This window comes from Poecilia mexicana, unplaced genomic scaffold (assembly GCF_051168715.1).
Source record: "Poecilia mexicana isolate PSO_F unplaced genomic scaffold, ASM5116871v1 scaffold_6, whole genome shotgun sequence".
NCBI lineage: Eukaryota > Metazoa > Chordata > Actinopteri > Cyprinodontiformes > Poeciliidae > Poecilia > Poecilia mexicana.
The window spans coordinates 25,089,066-25,110,006 of record NW_028263375.1 but is presented as its reverse complement, the minus strand read 5'-3'; the positions used below and the strand labels follow the sequence as shown (position 1 = coordinate 25,110,006).

At 41.2% G+C, this 20,941-nt stretch overlaps 1 protein-coding gene across 1 annotated transcript; it reads right to left on the bottom strand.

Annotated features, from left to right (window-relative positions):
* Positions 1-70: 70 nt before the first annotated feature.
* On the bottom strand, positions 71-17,923 carry appl2 (adaptor protein, phosphotyrosine interacting with PH domain and leucine zipper 2). Its single transcript, XM_014987445.2, has 21 exons — positions 17,788-17,923; positions 16,013-16,111; positions 15,787-15,846; positions 14,160-14,231; positions 13,189-13,276; positions 13,063-13,104; positions 12,905-12,963; positions 12,394-12,540; positions 11,504-11,586; positions 9,340-9,492; positions 6,744-6,932; positions 6,595-6,637; positions 6,306-6,362; positions 5,679-5,773; positions 5,229-5,384; positions 4,979-5,028; positions 4,719-4,893; positions 4,049-4,085; positions 3,803-3,958; positions 3,636-3,683; positions 71-2,803 (listed from the first exon to the last, which is right to left on the bottom strand). Exons 1-21 carry the CDS (start codon positions 17,842-17,844, stop codon positions 2,672-2,674), a joined length of 1,998 nt encoding a protein of 665 aa, XP_014842931.1. The 5' UTR covers positions 17,845-17,923; the 3' UTR covers positions 71-2,671.
* Between the last annotated feature and the right edge of the window lie 3,018 nt (positions 17,924-20,941).

Genomic DNA, 20,941 nt, shown 5'->3' with positions numbered 1-20,941 from the left:
GAGACCGTTTTTATGTAAAATTTCTAAAGTAATGTGTTAAAAAAGGAAAAAGAAAACTCCAAGCAGTAACTCGGTTAAGAAATTACATATTTATTAAAGACTGAATGTTAACATTAATGGTTTTAGAAAACCGGGTTTAATTAAGTGCAAAGCATTTCAGGTAATAAATGTAGCCGTTTATAAAAAAGACAGAGTGAAGAAACACGTTCCTGCTAATATTATGGTAATGTACCTCCTTCACTGTGAGTACCAAGAATGTTTCTAATGATAAATTACTTACAAAGCAAAAAATATATCAAGGCTGTAGCTCTGCAGCAGGTCGCACACAGAAGGAAAGTTTTAGTTTCCGGATGGAATATTAAAGTTTAAACTCATTTCTTCCAGCCACTAATTTGCTAAAGAGGAAACACAAACAGCAGCTTTGTCATTACACACACAAAAAAAACCTCTTGATGGGAAACGGTAATCACATTAGTTTGCATTACTCAGGATTCTGGAGGAGAGAAAGTTTGCTGTACATCAGACTCACTGCAAATAAAGATCCGGCAACAGAAAAAGAGCGCTTGATATTTGAAAAGGTTCATTTTAGTGGTTTGTGGAGTCTTGAGAAGCAGGCCATCTTTACAGTAGGTGTCGATTTTCTCTACCTTTTCACATTGCACTGATATTGTAAATTCATTTACACAAACTAGTCCTAGATCAGGCATTACCTCCTACTTTTTTTTTGCAGTCGTACATGTAACTAAATAAATTTCCCCCAGCTTCACCAACGTGTACATTCCTCAAAGTCATATTTTTATTTTTTATTTTATTTTTTTTGCAATCCATGTTGGCTGTTTCGGTTTAACTTCTCCTTGCCTTGCATTTGTCTGTCCATCACCTGATAAGAGCCAAACTTTAATAGGCCTTGTGAAAGCAGATATGCACATTTTCCAAAATGAACTTCGTCTTAATTATGTACAGCTCCGGTGGAAAAGATCACGTTTGCTCACACTGGACATGAATGTCTGGTTAATTTGGAACCTTTTAGGATGCATTTGGGTGGTTCTTCATCTCAGAGGTTGAAGGATTTGCAAATTTTATTTGAAAAACAAGAGTTACCTTCAATTTATTTAAATCCCAAAGGGTTGAAACTATACATAGAGGATGAAATATTAACCCTCCTGCATACTTGTATTTGACAATCTTTATTTTGGGAGAAGAAAACACCTGCTCCAGGTATATGCAGCTTTCCACATCAACAAGATAAATACTTTTTTCAATGAAGGTTTTATGACTAGGCTGGACAAAAAAAAAAATCCTGAATGGTTCTAGTTTTGAAATGAATGAAAAAGAACAGCTCAAATGGGTCACTTAAGGCCAAAACTTATTGTTAAATTCATCCGTGAAGTGAGTGTATGCTAACTTTTCACCTTTACGCTAACTGGGATAGCAGGAAAACCAGTTCTAAATCAAATAGTGTTTCTAATCCTCTTCCATTGTTGGTAACATAAACTAAACAAAATCATTTAATGTAACATTCAAGGTCAGGTTCTTTTCTTATCTGTACAAAATCTCCATCGTTTACAGTTTATCTGCTGAAATAAGTTCAAATGGCAAGAAACGTCCAACATTCCCACAGATAACTACGCTTTCAGCTCTTGTGCTTTGAAACATGCGAAGCGGATGTCTCTGGGCATTCTTTCATGCATTAATGGAGACAATTTGAGTGGAGTTTCCTCTCGTATTACTGTTCGGCACTCAGAACAGAGGCTTTAATCTTCTACAAGTGGAGTCGGTGTCATTTATTCATGAACCGCAACAGTCCCTGCACACACACGCAGATTAAACAGCAAATAGACACTCTGACAAATCATATTTACACACGACTCAGAGGAATGGAGCGTAGAGTTGTTTGTTTTTTTTGGAGGGGGTTCTCGATGAGGATGTTGCAGACAGATTATCCTCAGATTTGTTTTTGTACAGGTAGTGGGGAAACTACTTCAAGCGTGATGTTAATATAGCTCACCAGGAATGCTTAAGATGGTGAAGTGTTAAAGTTTGTGGAGAGAGAGCAAAACATTTTCTCTCCTGCCCCATATTTTATGGCTGATTATAATAAACCGCTATAGTCACTGCAAGCAAAAGCAACAACCATCGTCTAAACTTTCTTTTTTTCACGCACTTAGCTTCTTTTGCTGTTTTAATTAGTGCTTAACCTTAAAAGTGCAATATTTGTTTCGTTCAGGGAAGAAAAAAAAATGCCAAAAGAGATTAATTACTTACAAGTTTTTTTTTTTCATACACAAACACCTTCACACTATGAGAAGCTGAAACAAACGTAAACCTAAGCTGAGGTGAATAATTCACCACCAGGACCAATCAGAGCGCAGGACCTTAGGATGTGCATGCTGTGTAAAATGGTGTACAAGGAAATGAAGAACTTCAAAGATCCATACTAGTGTAAGCATGGACCAGATGATATTGAACACCAAAGAGATGGATTTGACTTTTGTTTTTGGTCAAACGCCATGACATAATTTGGAGATGTGGCTGCAGAAGCTCAAAGGAAGTGAACCCTGCGCTCTCGGGATGGTGTTACAGTACTAGAGTTGGGGGCGGGGAAGTCGTAATGATACCTGGTTTTTGTTTTTGTTTTTTTCCTGGAGAGAAAGGAATGTTCTGACGACGACTAGGCCTCAGACTCCAGGTCTTCTTGGTTCTCTCCGCTGGTCGAGTCGCCCGTCTCGGGTTCCAGAAGAAGAAACTTGCCGTCGTTGGTCAGAGGCATGTTCTTTATCAGCTCGGCCAGAGCTTCTGGATCCTTTAACAGAAACAGACCGATTTACTTCACCTGCTTTGGATTGAGACTGTGCAAGTGATTCTATGGTGTAAATACATTGACTTACAAAACGTAAGTTTTCACATTTTGTCACGATACAGTCAGACGTCCACATATTTTTTTTTTTTTTTGGTTGCTTTTATTTTTCGCCTCCTTTACTCTGATATCCATAAATAAAATCCAGTGCAACCAGCTCTGACATCGGAAGTTGCCTCGTTATGAAGTTTCTTAGTGAACAAACAGAATCATGTAGAAGGGAGAAAGTATGTGGAGACGTTTATGAACCCGTTAGGTTATAAAACTATATCTCCAACCTTCGAGCATCTCAAATAGCACTGCTTGGTTCATCAGAAAACTGAAAGAGTATGACGATGTAGTGGGCGGAAATCTGAGTCTGTAGGTGTCCAACACTAGTAGAGACAAATGTTAACGCACTGTTAGAGGGTTCCACATGGTTTTGACTCAGAGGAGCTGATTACATTTATTTTCACGTCACAACTACGCACCGCAAATGAGTTTGGTTCTGAAAATGTGAAGAAGTTCCAGGGAAATTTCCTTTCACTCTAGTTTACGTTCCAGGTGCTCCCTCTAGTGGAGACATTTAGTCTTCTCTTTATTCAAATCATCATTCACTTCAAACTAAATAATTTTTAATGCTGAAAATCTAAACATAATGGAGTCATATCAGTCCTGACATGGATATAAAACTGTCGCCTCACTTTACACTTTTACATAAAAAAATAGAATTAATCAAAAGAATCAAGAATGACATCCTGGATTTCGATTTGTCTTCCGTTTCCCATAACATATTTACCTTCTTTGCTTCTGTAATCTCCTTTGCCAAGTTTATGGTGTAACATATCTGTGAATGAAAGGAAGAGGGCAGAACTAATTACACACTTTCAGCATCGGTGAGCATGCGTCTGAAGTCGAGCAGAAAAACAAAAACACGTATTTTTGTCGGGAGGCGAAGAGCTGAACCTTTTCGCCCTCCGTGTTGCTCTCAAAGACAAAGGCGCTGAACGACGGCTCTCCCTCCTCGTTCCCGTCGCTCCAGTCTCTCCCCTCGACCACAAACCCCATCAGCCTCCCGTTCTCCTGATGGGCTGCGAACTGGCACACCTCCTCTAGCTGGAACTGAGGAAATAAAAGGTATTAATGTGGTGCAGACAGCATGATGGGAGCCTTTAATTAAAAGCAGTGACCCGATTTTTAGGGCGTGCTTACGCTTATTCTTGTTACTTGAGTTTGTGGGTCAATCAACCTGTGAAGGAGAAAAGAAAATGCTTTTCTTTTAGGATGTTTTTGTCTTCTTTTTTTTTCTACTTTCAATTGTAACCATGTTTTTATTTGTTATTTTTTAAGAATGATACAAATACTTTGTAGAGGCATCAAGAGAAAAACAGCTTGATAAGTCAAAGTCTTACAAAACCAGACAAAAATTACATACCCCTAAGCTTTAATGCTAGAAATGTGATTATTAAGGCAAATGTGTCACATGGGTGATTATAGCTCACCACTCAGGGAAGGATTATATTGGGGGTGGCAAGAAAAAAAGGGGGGGGGGAGGAAAACCTCATCAGTTTGTACTTTTTTTATGAAATAAAAGAATATTTATGTGCCCAGTAAGCAGTGGGTACATCTAGGATCTCCTCCCTGTGTTTCAACATGTTTGCCTGTTTTGCACTCTAAGAGATTCAGACGATATTCTGCATTTTCAATAGTTTTTAAAATGAAGAACTGCTTAATGGATGCTTTTTAATAATGTATGTCAAACAACAGAGGATAAAGAGTTTATTTCCTCCCTGGATAAGAACTACAAATTACATTGCAAATGGATGCTAAAAGAACATTTCTCCAAAAAAAACAAAAAAGAAAAACCCACAAACAGAAATACCTGAGGCTGCTGCTGGTGACCATGAGGTGGGCCTCGGTGGTCCTGAAGATGTTGTGGATGGCGCGGGCCGCCAGCACCTGCCTCATGGCCTCGTAGATCACCTCCTGGTTGTTTCCGCACCGAACGGCCATGGAGCCCAGGAAGCGCACGGCGAACACCTGCTGCAGGAGGGAGTCTGCGGAGGTAAACAGACAATCATTTACAACAGTTTAACACAAACGGTGTCTTTACGGGGCACGTGGAACAAGTCTTAAGGTTACCGTCGCTCTCTGCTGTACACTCTTCCGTTTCCCCAAAAGGATTCGTCCGCCTGTAACGATGCGAGCACATGCATCAGCGAAACAAAAAACGCAGTTAACCCCCTGCGTCGCCGGCCATTACGAAGATCTCGGCTTCCTGGAAATGATGTAATCAACTCAGTGAGGCCAGTGTTTGGGGAAAATTAGCGGTGCCTCACCCCCCGCCTGCATATGGATAAACAAGCATAATCATGCGACTGCTCTGCCTCACCTCCCCCCGGCTCTGTTCTGGTCCTGGAACTCGGACGCCGGCAGCATGATGTCGAATTGAATGGGCGTCCCAGGAGCGATCAGGTCCTCTGGTTCTGGAGCGGCCCCTGATTTCTGGGAATCGCTTCCAGCGGGTTGAGCACCTCCCGGCTTGGCTCTGAAGGGACAGGACAAAGGATGACTGAGCTTCAGGGAATGAACCCGCTAAAGGCAAGCTCGCTTTTATTTCTAGGACTTTCATAAAGCTAGCAAGCACATCTTTGTGTTGACTGAAATGTTTTGACTGATCATGTCAAAAAGGTCTTTTGGCCAATACCGACTTCATCCTGTTCAACAGAAAAACTTCTTGTAGGAGAACTATGTCAATTTGCAACAGTTTTGCATTAATAACAACAGGACGCACTAAGCAGTTCTCTAAATACAGCAGTGTGTTTTAAAGTGTGATGCTGACCTGTCGGGGTTGGGTGCACCTTCTTGTCTCTTCTCAAAGCTGGTGATTGGAGTGACTGCCTGTATGGCGGTTTGGTTCAATCTGATAGCGACGGCCTAAAGAGGAGCAAAGCCTTTCAATAATTAACATAAATCAGGATTAGGACGGTAGAGAAGATAAATGAGACAAAACGGGCTGTGTTGAGAGGCTGAAGCTGTGAAGCTTTATTAAATTAGTTAATTCTAAAATTATTCTCCATCTGCTGCTTAGCTCGCCATGTTTAAGCTCCTCCAAACTGTCTCATTTCTATTTATTGCTCTCAATCTGACCAATTTGTGCTGGGAATTGGGCCGATGAGATGTGATTCTGAGAAATGTGGGGCTGCCATTACTGACAGTTTCTAAAAGCTGCAACACGGGACCTTACCAAAGTGTTTTTACAAACTTTGATAACTTACATATTCTATGTGATAGACTAACACAAAGGAGCACAACTGTAAAGCAGGAAGAAAATTGCGTGCCGTTATTGAATTAAAATTTAAAAAAAAGTGAAAAGTGTAAAAACTCAGCCTACTGCCAGCATTGTGTTCTACAAACAGGGATGGTGGGATAATTGCTGCTCTGTTTAACATTCAAATTGTGCCTTTACCTCTGGATTATCAGTCAGGTAGATCTGCCTGGAGATGTTGTTCACAGTGCAAATCCACTAAGGAACAAACACAGACACAGATTAGACCTCCTTCTGGTTCTGCCACAACGTCCCCTAAATAACTCGACTGATACCAGCTGTCAGAGTCCACTCAGACGTGTCCGAGCAAAAACAATGATGAAAGCCTGACAGCGTCTCCATTGTCCCGTGACAGATACTCGTAGCAGCACATCTCTCTGTGATGAAGATCAAACAAACCGACGTTTAAGCTGCCTCCTCTTTCACTGACCTCCTCGTACTCCTTTTTGCTCTCAGCTTGTAGAATCATCGACCTGCGGGGGGCGGGGAGGGGCGTGAACGATAACGGAGGCAATTAAAACAAGTTTGATCGTATTTTTGGCTTGCTTGTAATTGTCAGAAGGGGAAGGACGCGCGTACGTCTTTCCTGAGGGGGAGGTTATCTGAAAGCAGTAACGTCTGTCCTCGCACTCCACCGCCATGACGGAGCTGTTGTCCAGGTCCAGCACCATGCCCCCCGCCACGGCCCCTCGAGGCTGGCACATGAGGTTTCCTCCCTGGGTGAAGAAGAAGAGTCGATCCCAGGCTGTGGTCACCAGGCCTGTTTTACTGGGAAACGGGAAGAACGACGACAGCATGAGTAAGACTAATGTGATAACCTGCGCAAACAGGAGGATCTACAGAATATAATCAAATCATCCATCCATTTCTTTTATTTACATTTCAGCAGTGGCTTAATTCTGACAAATATGACATTTTAACTTTTAACTACCTGTTTCTACCTGGTGAAATCCAACATTAGCACAAGTTTCATCAGTGATTCACCCTGTCTGGTTAATATTTGCTCCGCGAACACAACTAACGATGTGTTTTATCATTACAAAGAGCCTTATTGGACATGAATGGAGCGTTAAGCAATGGAGCTTCAGCCATGACAAACAGGAAGTCATTAAGATTCGCCACGCAGGATAGTAGCACCTGTTTAGCTTTCTAAAACTAAGTTTGAGACACTTTTGATGCAAAAGTCATTTGTCCTGATCATTTAGCTGTCAGCAATTTCCACATGGAAACTGAAATATAAATCACAGTGTGTGCCTGATCAATTTCAGAAATATAAATTATGATTAGCTCAACGCTAATCTCAGTTCTGCTGCACAACTGACACGGGATTGCTTATAATTTTGTGTAAAGAAAATTTTCTGGGGTCTGAAAAAAATGCTGAATGCCAAAAGGTATTTGCCCCATTAAGATTCTTAAATTGAGTTTTTCCACTTTTTAATTTTTTTTTCCTGTGGGCCCTGTGTTCTTGCAGAGTCTACAGATTTCAAATGCTTTGTGCTCCTTTAATGCCAACTACTTCTCTGTAGTCTCTCAGAAAAACAACTTAAGCTTACACCAGGCCAAACCACTCTGGGCTGTTAAGTTAATTAATTCAGCTAGGGTTAGAGTTTTTCTACCTTTCATGAAGTTTTTGATTGAACTTGATTAATTACATATTTTCTGGGCACATAGTTTCACTTTGTAGCACAATCAAGTAACTGTTACCTTCAGTTATAAAAATGCTGTATATCTCAAACACGACTTCGCAATTTGATGCCTGGAAAATTGGCCTCTGTGTCTTTAAGAAGCGCCAACCCTTTCCGACACTCTGCCTCCAACACATAATCGCTCCTCCATCATCTCATTTACAGACGTTCTTAGGAGCTTTACACTGAGAAGTACTTCATATGAAGAGCTAAGCGGATGCACAGTTCCATCAGGTGTTTGCTAACTGCTGCTGCCGCTAGTCTGGAGGAACTCCAGGTATAGTTTTGATGAGGGAACACATAAGAAAAGGTCATTTTTACATAATACACTCACCCTTGTCGCAGAGAACTGAGTGACTTGAATTACTGAAATTAAATTCACTTTCATTAATACTGTAATTTATTAAATGGGTTGTCATCTACGTGTTTATGAAATCCATTAACCTATGGATTTCTAAACTACAGGTGTGTGATTCACATGAATTAGTCATCTGTGTTCCTTTTTTCTCCTTCCACGTCCTGTTTGCGAAATAACCGGAAATGCTTAGATAATCTTGGATAAATACTGAGGTGCGTGGCTCCCGGTGGACTCTGTGACTCAAACGCTAAATACTAAGAAACCATTACAAACAGCAGAGCTCATTTGCCCTCAGTCCCATCAAAGAACTTGAGGTTGCACTTGATGTTCAGAGTGACTGGCGTTCTGGGAAACCTTTTTCCTTTGGAGTCACAGACATTTGTCAAAGAGCTTTGATGTATATGAGGGAGCGACGGGGTTTGACAGCGCTGGCATTTCACTAAATCACAACGCGCGCCACGCTGCGGTTTTATCCCCTCTGGCCATTAAGGAAGATTTCCTTCTCATACATCTGCTCTACAATAAGCTGGCAGAGCACGCTGCCACCATGCTACCTGACCCACCTCGTCTTCTTTGACACTTATTGTTTCTCTCCTTTGTGTTTTCTGCATATTAATGGAGAGAAAAAAACCTTCCCAACAGAATACCATCAGTCACAACTAACCAGGAAACATCCCTGGAGCTCAGATAGGGTCAAAATTATGGTAATCAATCTTACAGGGTATCTGCAGGCTCCAGCAAGTCAAATTTCTAAGGCCACCTTGAATTACGATTTTTTTTTGCACATAACGCACCTACCCTTATATTGGTAGGTTACAGAAATAAACCTGTGGCAAAAACAAACGTCCTGCCAACTGGAAATAAATTTGTACTTACCCATAATAAACACCTAGCTAGACGGAGTATATTAGCAGCTAGTTAGCGGTAGCCTCAACCGCCTGCAGTCACAGAACGCAATGAAGATGTTTACGTGTGACTCAAACATTTTCCTGACAGAAACTTACATATGAGATTAAATAGTCCTGCCACGAAAAAATTTTTAAGACCTGCGATTAATGTATTTATGAGTCTAAGACATTTCAAGACGGATGAATTTAGGACCATTTTAGGATGCACATACACCCTGTCTTACTTCCTAATGTTGAGGTAGCCAGCCTTCTGGATAAGAGTGCGATTGACGGTTTCAGTTTCCTTATCCGGCATATACACGGTGTCTTCCACAGACAGAAGCTCCTTCTGCGCCATGCGCATGGTCTCGGCCTCGGCGTCCAGCTGCTTCTGGATACTGGACAGAAAAATTACATTTTAAAGGGAAAACATCTCAACTTAATTGTAAATCCAAAATATTCACACCCCTGAATTTTTCCACACGGTGTCACATTGCAACTGTAAGTTTTCCTGGATGTTTTTTTTGTTTTTGTTTGGGTTTTTTTTGGGTGGGGGGACTAAAATAGAAGTGCATCATTGTGAGGAAGTGAGACTGATTTACGTGGTTTTCAAAAATGTTTTTCAAATGAAAGTCTGAAAAGTGCGGCAGCCGTTCACGTACATTCCTCTCTTAAGATCTAATACAGGTGCTGGTCATAAAATTAGAATATTGTGATAAAGTTCATTATTTTCCATAATGTCATGATAAAAATTAAATTGTCATATATTTTAGATTCATTGCACACCAACTGAAATATTTCAGGTCTTTTATTGTTTTAATTTTGATGATTTTGGCAAACAGCTCATGAAAACCCAAAATCCCTGTCTCAAAAAATTAGAATATTATGAAAAGGTTCTCTGAACGAGTAATAAAAATAATCATCTGAATCAACAAAGTAACTCTAAACACCTGAAAAAGATTCCTGAGGCCTTTAAAAACTCCCAGCCTGGTTCGTTACTCAAAACCGCAATCATGGGTCAGACTGCTGACCTGACTGCTGTCCAGAAGGCCATCACTGACATCCTCAAGCAAGAGGGTGAGAAACAGAAAGAAATTTCTGAACAAATCGGCTGTTTGCAGAGTGTTATATCAAGGCACCTCAGTGGGAAGTCAGTAGGAAGGAAAAAGTGTGGCAGAAAACGCTGCACAACGAGAAGAGGTGACCGGACCCTGAGGAAGATTGTGGAGAAGGGCCGATTCCAGACCTTGGGGGAAGCAGTGGACTGAGTCTGGAGTAGAAACATCCAGAGCCACTGTGCACAGGCGTGTGCAGGAAATGGGCTACAGGTGCCGCATTCCCCAGGTCAAAGGTCAAGCCACTTTTGAACCAGAAACAGCGGCAGAAGCGCCTGACCTGGGCTACAGAGAAGCAGCACTTTGGACCACTGTTGTTCAGTGGTCCAAAGTACTTTTTTCGGATGAAAGCAAACTTTGCATGTCATTCGGAAATCAAAGTGCCAGACTCTGGAGGAAGACTGGGGAGAAGGAAATGCCAAAATGCCAGAAGTCCAGTGTCAAGTACCCACAGTCAGTGATGGTCTGGGTGCCATGTCAGCTGCTGGTGTTGGTCCACTGGGTTTTATCAAGGGCAGGATCAATGCAGCAGCTATCAGAAGATTTTGGAGCACTTCATGCTTCCATCTGCTGAAAAGTTTTATGGAGATGAAAATTTAATTTGGTCTGGAATCGGCCCTTCTCCACAATCTTCCTCAGGGTCCGGTCACCTCTTCTCGTTGTGTAGCGTTTTCTGCCACACTTTTTCCTTCCTACTGACTTCCCACTGAGGTGCCTTGATATAACACTCTGCAAACAGCCGATTTGTTCAGAAATTTCTTTCTGTTTCTCACCCTCTTGCTTGAGGATGTCAGTGATGGCCTTCTGGACAGCAGTCAGGTCAGCAATCTGACCCATGATTGCGGTTTTGAGTAACGAACCAGGCTGGGAGTTTTTAAAGGCCTCAGGAATCTTTTTCAGGTGTTTAGAGTTACTTTGTTGATTCAGATGATTATTTTTATTGCTCGTTCAGAGAACCTTTTCATAATATTCTAATTTTTTGAGACAGGGATTTTGGGTTTTCATGAGCTGTTTGCCAAAATCATCAAAATTAAAACAATAAAAGACCTGAAATATTTCAGTTGGTGTGCAATGAATCTAAAATATATGACAATTTAATTTTTATCATGACATTATGGAAAATAATGAACTTTATCACAATATTCTAATTTTATGACCAGCACCTGTATATACGATAAAGGTTCGCGGTTGTGATGTGATGTTAAGTGGAAAGATTCAAGGATTTTTCAAACATTTACAAGATGGCAAAGTTGTGCTTCATCAGTTGCACACATTGACTATTAAAGTTAATTACTTTTGGGCCATGTTGGACACTGAGGAGAGAAAGCTTTCCATCTTCTTTGACACAAGCTCAAGGCCCTTCTTGAAAAAGCTGATCTGTGAGTGAACAGATAACAGAGTCATGGTTAGCCATTACGCCACATTTCCTGGGTGGGTCTGCAATTAAAATGTCTTTATACTCATTTTCTTCTTGCCAGCAAAGCCAATAAGACACAGCTTCTAGCTTCATATTTATTAGCACATCCTAGTGGATCAGTGTGCAAACCCTTAAATAAATCAATCATTTATTGCTCTAGTCATGTAAAACACTATGCTGTAAAAACTGTGAAATCATCGTCAATCACTTTAATTTGAGTAGATCTGCTCATTGGGGTGGCAGAAAAAACTTCAACATTAATATTAAAGGTTAAATTCATACTAAACGTTTTAGGTTTATCAGAGGGGCAAGGAACTGACTTCCTGCTTCCCTGGGGTATGAATATCATGTGACACAAAGGTAGATTTATCTTGGACACTTCCAAGTGGGAAAGACATAACATGCTTCCTCTAGTCTACTCTTCATCCCCAGAACCAAACATGGAGAAGCAGCATTCAGTTTCTATGCGCCACTAATCTGGAACAAACTTCCACAAAACTGCCGAAACACTGACTTCATTAAAATCAATGCAACAAGCTCACCTGTTTAGAGCTGCCTTTGATTCATAAAAATGTAAATGTGATGTTTAAATGCTTGCTTCCTAATTGGACACCATTATGTTTTTATGGCGTAAAGCACTTGGCACTCGCTGAAATGTGCGATACAAATAAACCTAGGAACTTAGGAAACAACAACATTTCTGCCTCTTGTTGCGAACACATGCACGATCACCGAAATGTGCTGGGACACAGTTCAAAGGTCAGTACCTGCGCCTGGGTGTAGCCCAGCATGGGCTCGAGCATTGCGACTCTCTTGCGGTACTGCAGGGCGTTGAGGGCGCAGTAGTACTGCAGCGAGGCCTGGTGCTGCTTCCTCCTGGTGTAGGCCACCTCCTTCACCATGTCTGCCTTCAGCTGTCCAAACAGAATCGACCTGAGCATGCAAATGGATCCCTCGCACATGGATAGCTATCGAGATTTGCACTCCCCTGCGTATTGTATGCAAACAGTCGTCACGCTCTTAAAAATGCAAATGAGCGAGCTCCCATCTCCTTGTCCACGCAAAACGACACGCTCTCATGCTTAATAGCTGCAGCGTCTGCTCTTCAACGTGAAGTGTTGCAGTTTTAGAGCACATTTAGCTCTGCAGCAGGTCGCTTTTTGTTCACATCGCACAGTTTCAAATGGTCATCGAACACTTGCACTGCATTAACAGCAGCGCTACCGCTCTGGAAGGCTTTTTGCAGCTTGTTAAATTGGCACTTTGCGGTTACTCTACCTTTTCGTTCTCCTTCTTCTTGGGCAGTCGGCTGTACTTGACCATAGCCGCCTCATGCTCTGATCAGCAGGAAAGAGAGAGAGAGGGGTGGGAAGGACATTAGATCTGCAAATAAGGCCTGCAATTTCCTTCTGAAAGCACCAAAAGTTGACGCTTACCATCAGTGGCGATACCGAATATTTCCTTCAGAGTGCTTATCTCTGCAAAGTTTAAAAGTTTAGTTAAATAATCCAAGATAAATGTGGGAAAACTTTCTCTTTTTTTCCCGTTTTATATTCGGCTACCTGTGAGGTCTTTCTCTCTGAACTGGATCAGGGGGAACACCATGCTGTCAGCCATCTGGTTGGCCAGCTCGGAGTGGAGCGAGTTTAGCTGGGAAAAAGAAAGAGAAAAAAAAAAATTACACATTTAAAAAAAAAAAAAAGCTCAGCAGAAGGACAGGAAGCGGGGCCTCAACAGACATCTTGGAGGATTCTCGTTTATATTTATTTATTTTTTCTTGAAGGTTACATTTTCAAGCTAGGAAAGATCATTTTCAATCACCGAGTGGCTTTCACTGCAGAGAAAAGCCTCCACTCTGTGGAGCAGAGGGTTACGTAGAGGATAACAATAATAAAACCCTTCTGTTTACCCTGATAAAGGAAACAGGATCTCACAGATGAGCAAATCCTTCTTTTATTGTCTGCGCTTATCAACAAGCTCCACGCCAACGGCTAACAAGTCTGAAGGATGAAGCTGGTGGATTTGGTTTGACTGGATGGGAGCGGATCGGCTGGATTAGATTCAGGACCGAGCCTCGTTTCCTCGCCGTGGACGATGGAGTAGAAGGTCAACACCTCGTGTCTTTGACGATGTGAGTCCTGGGCAGGTTCCTGAACCCCTGCAGCTGACGGGGACAAGTCCATCTGCTCTGCCTGCGCACACACTCCTGATTCAGCTACGCATCCATCCATCGACCCGCCGCTCTGCTCCGCTGTGTTCATCCATCCAGCATGACACACATCACATCCGCCTCCCCGCTTAGCCACTCGGTTCCGGTCTCACAGGACTGATAGTCTGTCCATCTTCTTATTAGGCTCTTTTTTTTTTTTTCTTTCCCGCCCTGCAGGAGGCTGAAGGGAGCACAGGTGCAAAATCTCCCGTAATGAGATAAAGAACCCAACTAATAAGTTTGGAGCAGTTTATCATCGCTCGGTGAGAGCACGGATTTACGGAGGACCGCCGCGGAGTGACGCTAAGAAGGACGGGGCCTTACCTCTCCAACGGTTTTTGCAAAGCTCTGTAGTGTAGTGATGACCTCTTCGTCACCTTTCCCGAGGGCAAAATTCTAGACAGAAGGAGAAGCGGTTTGAGTTGTTTAACTCTCAAAACCTAAAGTGTAGGGAAGTTGGGCGTTAGTTTCTGTCAGAATACCTCAAAATGAATCTCTAGTTTTTCTCTTTTAAAAACATTTTTCCTGTGTGACTCCATATTAATTCTACAAAATGATCTGCTGTGATTTTTCCATTAGCTATGAGAAAATTAATGGATACAAGACAGCTTTCTGTTTGTTGTTTTGATGTCAGTATAGGGATAATTGAAGCATATTTCACTTCTCATATCACACCTACACTAGATGATAGACTGGTCACGATACTGGGTGTCTGTCTGGAATAGAGAGACGCTCTTTACACCGTTTCTATAATATTCTGGACCAGACTTCAGAAAGGGCTTACAGAGGCAGTAGCCCAGGGCGCCAATTTTTGGGGAGGCCTCACAGATTTGTATTCATTTTATTTATTTTAATGAATGCCTGTTTTGCAAATATTGTACGTTAGATAGACGAGTTGTGTTAATATTTTGGGATTTTTGTGAATATAAACAACAACTAAAGTATTTGAAAATGTTTTGCAAAGGGACGTAACAAAAAAATCTAGCATCTTCAGTTAGTGTCATCAGTTCATACAAATGTAATTTGCATTAGTGAAATAACTTTTCTTTTGTGGACAGGGCACCAAACAGTTTCCAGCCCAGGGGCCCAGATCCTTATAATTCGGCCCTGATGACAGGGGAGTTCCACGTTCAGCTACACAGCGAGAATTTAGCCTGTAACCTTTAACCTTCACAACAGCAGGGGGCATCATCCAAGCTATCACATAACTGATTTCAATTATGCTGTGTTAAACCCCCCCACCCCCAAAAAAACAGATACTCTGTTATTCAAAACAAAAACACAATAAATCTTAAAGGGCTTTTTAAAACAAACTGAACAATTCACATATTAAACTTGACAAATTCACATTTCTGAATGAAATACTTTCCTCATAAACTATCATAAATCTTCAGGGTTTATTTGAAAAAAAGTTTTCAGTTGTTTGTTCAGAAACAAATAACATTGTTTTTACATCACAGCCGACATTTAAAGTCACTTCAAACCCAACATATTCATATTTACTTGTCTGTGCCTCACTTGCAGCATATTTCAAATTGCAGCTCTTCCCTTTTACAGGGGAGTGTCACAGAAATATAACCCGGTAGAAGAACATTTTCTATTATCGCCACCTGCTGGTTCCACCCTCACAAGAGTTTCCACGAGACTTTAATGCGACCGATTGGTCTGAAAGAATCCTGTCCTCTGTGAAGCAGCAGCAGGCCCAGTGGTTAAGCATGTGAACCTCAGTCTTTCACTCGTCCAAACCGAACCACACCCAGCCCGTCTGTGTGAACACCTTGTCTTTTTCAAAAACCTGTGCTGTCAAAGTGCTGTGGCCTGTCCCCAGCTTTAGAAACTTTTAATTAAACCTAGTTTGTTTGTTTCTGTCCAGCTTTGCCTTGGTCGACTAATTAGCGTTACTTTGTGGATGAACTTTTTGATGTGGATGCTTAGGTGTCTGCAAACTTACTTTCTTTTCGTAGTCGAGAAGCTGCTGTGAAAGCTGCTCTGTGGCCAGTCCCATTTCACTCTGCAAAGACAGGAGGAGGACGAGGCGTTGCTTATTATGAAAGGTTAATTACAAGAGATCAGCATGTAGCTTCCCCTTGTGTATCATAAAGGAATTAACAAAATGAAGAGATAAGGGATGAGTCAAAGTTCACTTCATTTTGAACACAGCGTGTGCGCTTTGGTACCTGAGCTCCAAACACCCTCTGCATGGCCTGCAGCAGCTGGTTGGTATACTCCGTCAGATTCCCTGCATCTTCCTCAAACACACTCAGCAAGGAGCGGGTCTGTGGGACGACACGGAGAACGTCAGAGGGCCAACGGGGAACAGTTCCCTGCATCTCTTTGCCACCCGACTCGCAGTGAGGGAGAAGATTAGTTTCAAGATCTGGACTTAAGAAATTTCAGGAAGTACTTTCAAAGGAAATCCAACCAGTTTTTTTATTTTATTTTTTATAACTCAACATAAATTACATGTATTATGTAAAAATATACATTAGAGAAACTTGAAAGGTTAAACTATACAAGAGAAGAAAAAGAATCAGTGGTTTAAATTTTTATACAGTAAATAAAAAATGTTTATGGATGGAAAGCGCAAGCGAACAGCAATTTTCAAGTCTTACTACAGTCCTTCTAACACATTAATGTGCCGTGATCTAATCTAATCCATATGAAAACTGTATATCATCCCCTCAGCATGACGTGACCACCACCATGTTTTATAATGTGGTCAGTGTAATGTGCACGCTGAACACAACACTTAATGATGAAGATGCTAATTAGATGTCCTTTGATGGTCAGAATTGTATTCAGTGATATCATATAAAGGAGAGGGGGAAGTAGAAATGAATACCAGACTTTTTAGATTTCAGCCACAAAAATGTGGAAAAGGTTTGAACGACATTAACATCTTTGCGAGTTTAAAGAGAGGATAAGAGAACAAATTGAGGTTATTTCATTAGGAACTGATAAGCTGAGTTAAGGTGGAAATAAAGACATGAAGATTATTTTACTACAGGCTGGCTATGCAAACTAAGAAAACTCAAGTTGGAGCCAAGTCATGGTAGCAAACAGGTGCAGCAAGGAAGTGCAGAGAGAGCAGAGAGGTACACGCCCATAAGGGTTAGGTCTGTTTACATTTCTCAGCAGTTGACTTTTGGCACTCAAAGAAAGATAAGACTTATTACATTAAAAAGAAATTATTAGCAGCATTGTCAGCCTTGGCTTTCTTTCTTTTTTTTATTTTAGGCCTGTTTCTAGTGAAGAAAACTTCCTGAAAAGGGAGGAAAATGTACATCTTTATGTCTTCTTGCATGAGTTGCACTTAAAGTAGAACCCAGTAGAGATGACAACACTGTTTGAAGCAAAACTGATGCAACAAACAAGAGAAAACAGCCCGGGGAGCAAGTCGAGGGTCTCCAGAGCTGATTTAACTCTTCTGTTATGCACTGAAATCCTGCAAACGTAGCGATATTAGTCAGTGACACAGCCCTGCTGCAGACTATGATGGAAACCTTTCCCACACCCTAAGAATCAGGCCAAAACTGGCTTTGCTGCCGGCTACAACCGAACTCTACATATCGCAGAGGAAAATAAAACTGTACAGAGAGTAGTATTCACACTGAGCTATATGTTTGAGACAGAAGCCTTAGGATGTACACCATATATACATAAAGACAACCCTATGACGAGAGGTAGCATTGTAAATATAATACACGCCACAAAATGTGTGATATTTACATAGGAGGTTGTGTTTGCGGTAGAGAAGTGTTTCTCCTAATCACGGGGGGGATTACGTTCTAATAATGTGTCAACTGGACGCTTTCATCATCGACCAGTGGAAACAGCCTACAGTGGGTACTGGATACTGGCTAGGCTAACGTAAAGCTAACCGCTGCGCTGGTAACGCACTAAAAGGGATAACTGTCTCCGCACACGAGAAAAAAACAACACACAGGCGTACCTGAGGACTGTCCTGCAAGGCGTCCTCAAGGAGCAGTTTATGATGTACGGCAGGCATCTTGTTAGCTGTACCAGGAGACGGGAATGAGGGGCTGGAAATACTAAGAATGAGAACTCTGTTTCCCAGAAGTCTCAGCGTGACTACGTAAAATTGGGGGCAGTACTCTGATCGCGTCTCACCCACCCACACAAATTCATTGGAAATAAACAAATAAAAACTGCCGCATTCAGTCTTTGAGAGGATAGTTTTTATGATTTTGATGTTATTCTTTGAAGCCTCATATTTATTGTGATTTAAAGTGTAAGCCTGGCTCAAGCCAAGTGTAAGCTAGCTAAATATGAGCTAGCTAAATTAACAAGGAACAAGTGTTAATAATGCCCCCTTGTGGTACTAACGGGATTTACAGCCGCTTGACATAATACTTAATATAGAGAATTTTGTGAAGAAAGTTTAAATGTTATTTCCCTCAGTAATATATATATTACTATACTATATTTTTTTTATCTGCACTTTTGGGGCGCTACATGGCTCAGTGGTTGAGCAGGTGTGTAATACACAGTTCTCAGCGCAGTTGTCCCCGGTTCTGTAAGAGAATGGTAATAAATCAAACCAGTGGCGGATTGATAAAAATGTGAGAGAGGAACACGTGGAAACTCTGCAAAGTGTTTAAACACATTTTATCAAAAAAATAGATCTAATCACTTATAAAACTGACTTTGCATCCACAAACTAAAACAGTAAAACATTTTAATGTCTCTGTATTAAAAGCCAATGAGTGAATATGTTTTGTGCTGATGGTCAAAAGCATTGAGAGCTGGAGCCTGTATGATGTGTGGGTGACCCTCGAAGTCTTTAAAAGATAAAAGCCTCAGTTTCATTAAAAAAAAAAACAACAACAACAACAAATTGGTGTACGAGTTTAAAACATTTTTTTTTCTGAATTAAAATTTTTATAACCAACCCCTTAAATATTTAATGTCTTATTTTCCAAAGGTAAGAATGTGCTCTGATCAGATAAGAACAATATTGAATATTTTGGCATACATACAAAACACTGTGTGGCAGAAAGCTAACACTGTACAGCACACAGAGAGAAACATGGCGGTGGCAGCATCATGTTGTGGAGAAACTTTTCTTCAGCAGGCACAGATAAATAAAAATATACTTGTCCATGCTTCATCTTGAATCAAGCATGGACCTGACTGACCCAGTCAAAGTCTAGTACAGCAGGTCTCCCTTAGCTTTCAGAATTACCTCATGCGGAAGCTTAGAAGCTTTACAAATCATTCCACATGAAGCTACCGTGTTTCCCCGAAAGTAAGACAGTGTCTTACTTTCTTTTTATCCCCAAAAGCCCCACTATGTCTTACTTTCGGGGTATGTCTTATATTGGAAAAAAAATTGTCGAATCTTTTGTTTTAACCATAAAACGCGGAAGTGGGCAGGAGGCGGCGCTCATTAAGATCAGAGGGAGGTGGCAGACGCGGCGACGTATGGAGAGGGGGACGGTGCGGACGTGGGCAGGAGGCGGCGCGCAGCTAGATGAGAGGTGTTTCCCCGAAAAGTAAGACATGTCTTACTTTCGGGGTACGGCTTATATTAGCCGACCCCCCTGAAACCCCTGATACGTCTTACAATCGGGGGTGTCTTACTATCGGGGAAACACGGTAGCAAAAAGTTGACCCTTCAGTGCACCCATCTACATCCCACTGATATCTTAATTATTTGATCTGATGCTCTGCAGCAGCTGAACCCAAAATAAACAGTCTTCCTTGTGTCTGTTTATTGGAAAACTTCAAAGAACTACTTTTGGCTTTTGGCTATCAAGTGAGAAAAAGCCCATTAAAGGCTTTTGAAGATCTGAATAACGGTCTAACTAATCAAGGCGGCTCATTGTGCTGCATATGGCTAGTCTAAACAAACAGGTCAAAACGCTCCCAGGCAGAGCAGAAAAGATTTCCCTTCTTCTTCCCAATGGACTTGTGTTGCTTTATTGTCCAAATTAGACAGTGCATTTTGCACTCTCACTATACTAACTCGTTAAACTTGAAGGTACCACTAAGTCTGCTTTTAATTCTAGATGGTCTTTCTCAGTGCACCCTGCATAGAAGGGAGATCCAGCTAAATAAGAAAAAAAAGAAAACATAGGGCACATTTTAGGAATGACAATTAATGCTGATGCAGTTTTTCTCCTTGTGGATCATGAAGATGGTGGGGATTAATCTCAATTAGATGCTAAACAAGTAACCACATGCTAGAAGCAGAGAGGGAGTCAAGGAATCGCAAAGAAAATCCCAATTCATACTTTTTTTTGTTCTTTTTGTAAGAAAATTATCATAAAACTTTCAAGAAATCCATGTTTTGTGGTGAGGATTTTCTTTTTGGCCACACAGAAGCTATAAATCCTTGAAGCGGTGACACTTCTCCCCACAATTTATTTAAGCCAGTCCGGCTGTGAGGTCAGAACTGTATCTGTATGCCAATCCAGTACCAATTTAGCTCCGGTGTGAAGTCATATATCTCACCCAAACGCTTCCACATCAAGATTTTATCTGCATCGTGAAGGGTTCCCATGGGAAGTTTGTGTGACACCGACATCCACAGATGCTAGAGCGCTGCTGTCTACATGATCTGTGGGATGGATTTGGAGAACCACAGGTGAAAGCAGCACAAAATGTTTATTCATTTTACACAAATTGACTTACAAACGAGAATCTAGGAACACGATTACTATCAAAAACCGGCTTAGAAGGAAGCCCGCCAATCAGATTCTGTTAGAGGTCCAGAAGAGCTACTAGAGGCACAATAAGGGTTCCTTGATGTCTGCTGACATGAGGAGTTCAAACTTAAGTTCACACCACCAGAGAAAATTTACTTAAAGTTCAAGAACAGAGTTGATCCAACTGAACACACTAATCAGAAAAAAAAACTATTTTTAGATATAAATTTTACAGATTTGCTGAGAATGTATTGACTGACAGTGCAAGAATAAAAGAAAGCAAAATATCATCTGGGAACTCAGAACTATTTTCTCTGTGCGAGTCTTGTTTTTTTGTGTTCCTTAGTTGTGCTGACAGATTGTTATAATTAAATTTGTGCATCATTAAGATTCCTGCCATCTCTCATATTATTATACTGTCACATTCAACTAAAA

Excerpts from the sequence above, each read along its gene's own strand:
- appl2 (XM_014987445.2), bottom strand. The coding sequence starts at position 17,844 with ATGCCTGCCGTACATCATAAACTGCTCCTTGAGGACGCCTTGCAGGAC. Across the intron at positions 12,541-12,904 it reads AGAAGAAGGAGAACGAAAAG|CTGAAGGCAGACATGGTGAA; the intron begins GTAGAGTAACCG and ends CTGTTTGGACAG. Across the intron at positions 3,684-3,802 it reads GCAACACGGAGGGCGAAAAG|ATATGTTACACCATAAACTT; the intron begins GTTCAGCTCTTC and ends TTTCATTCACAG.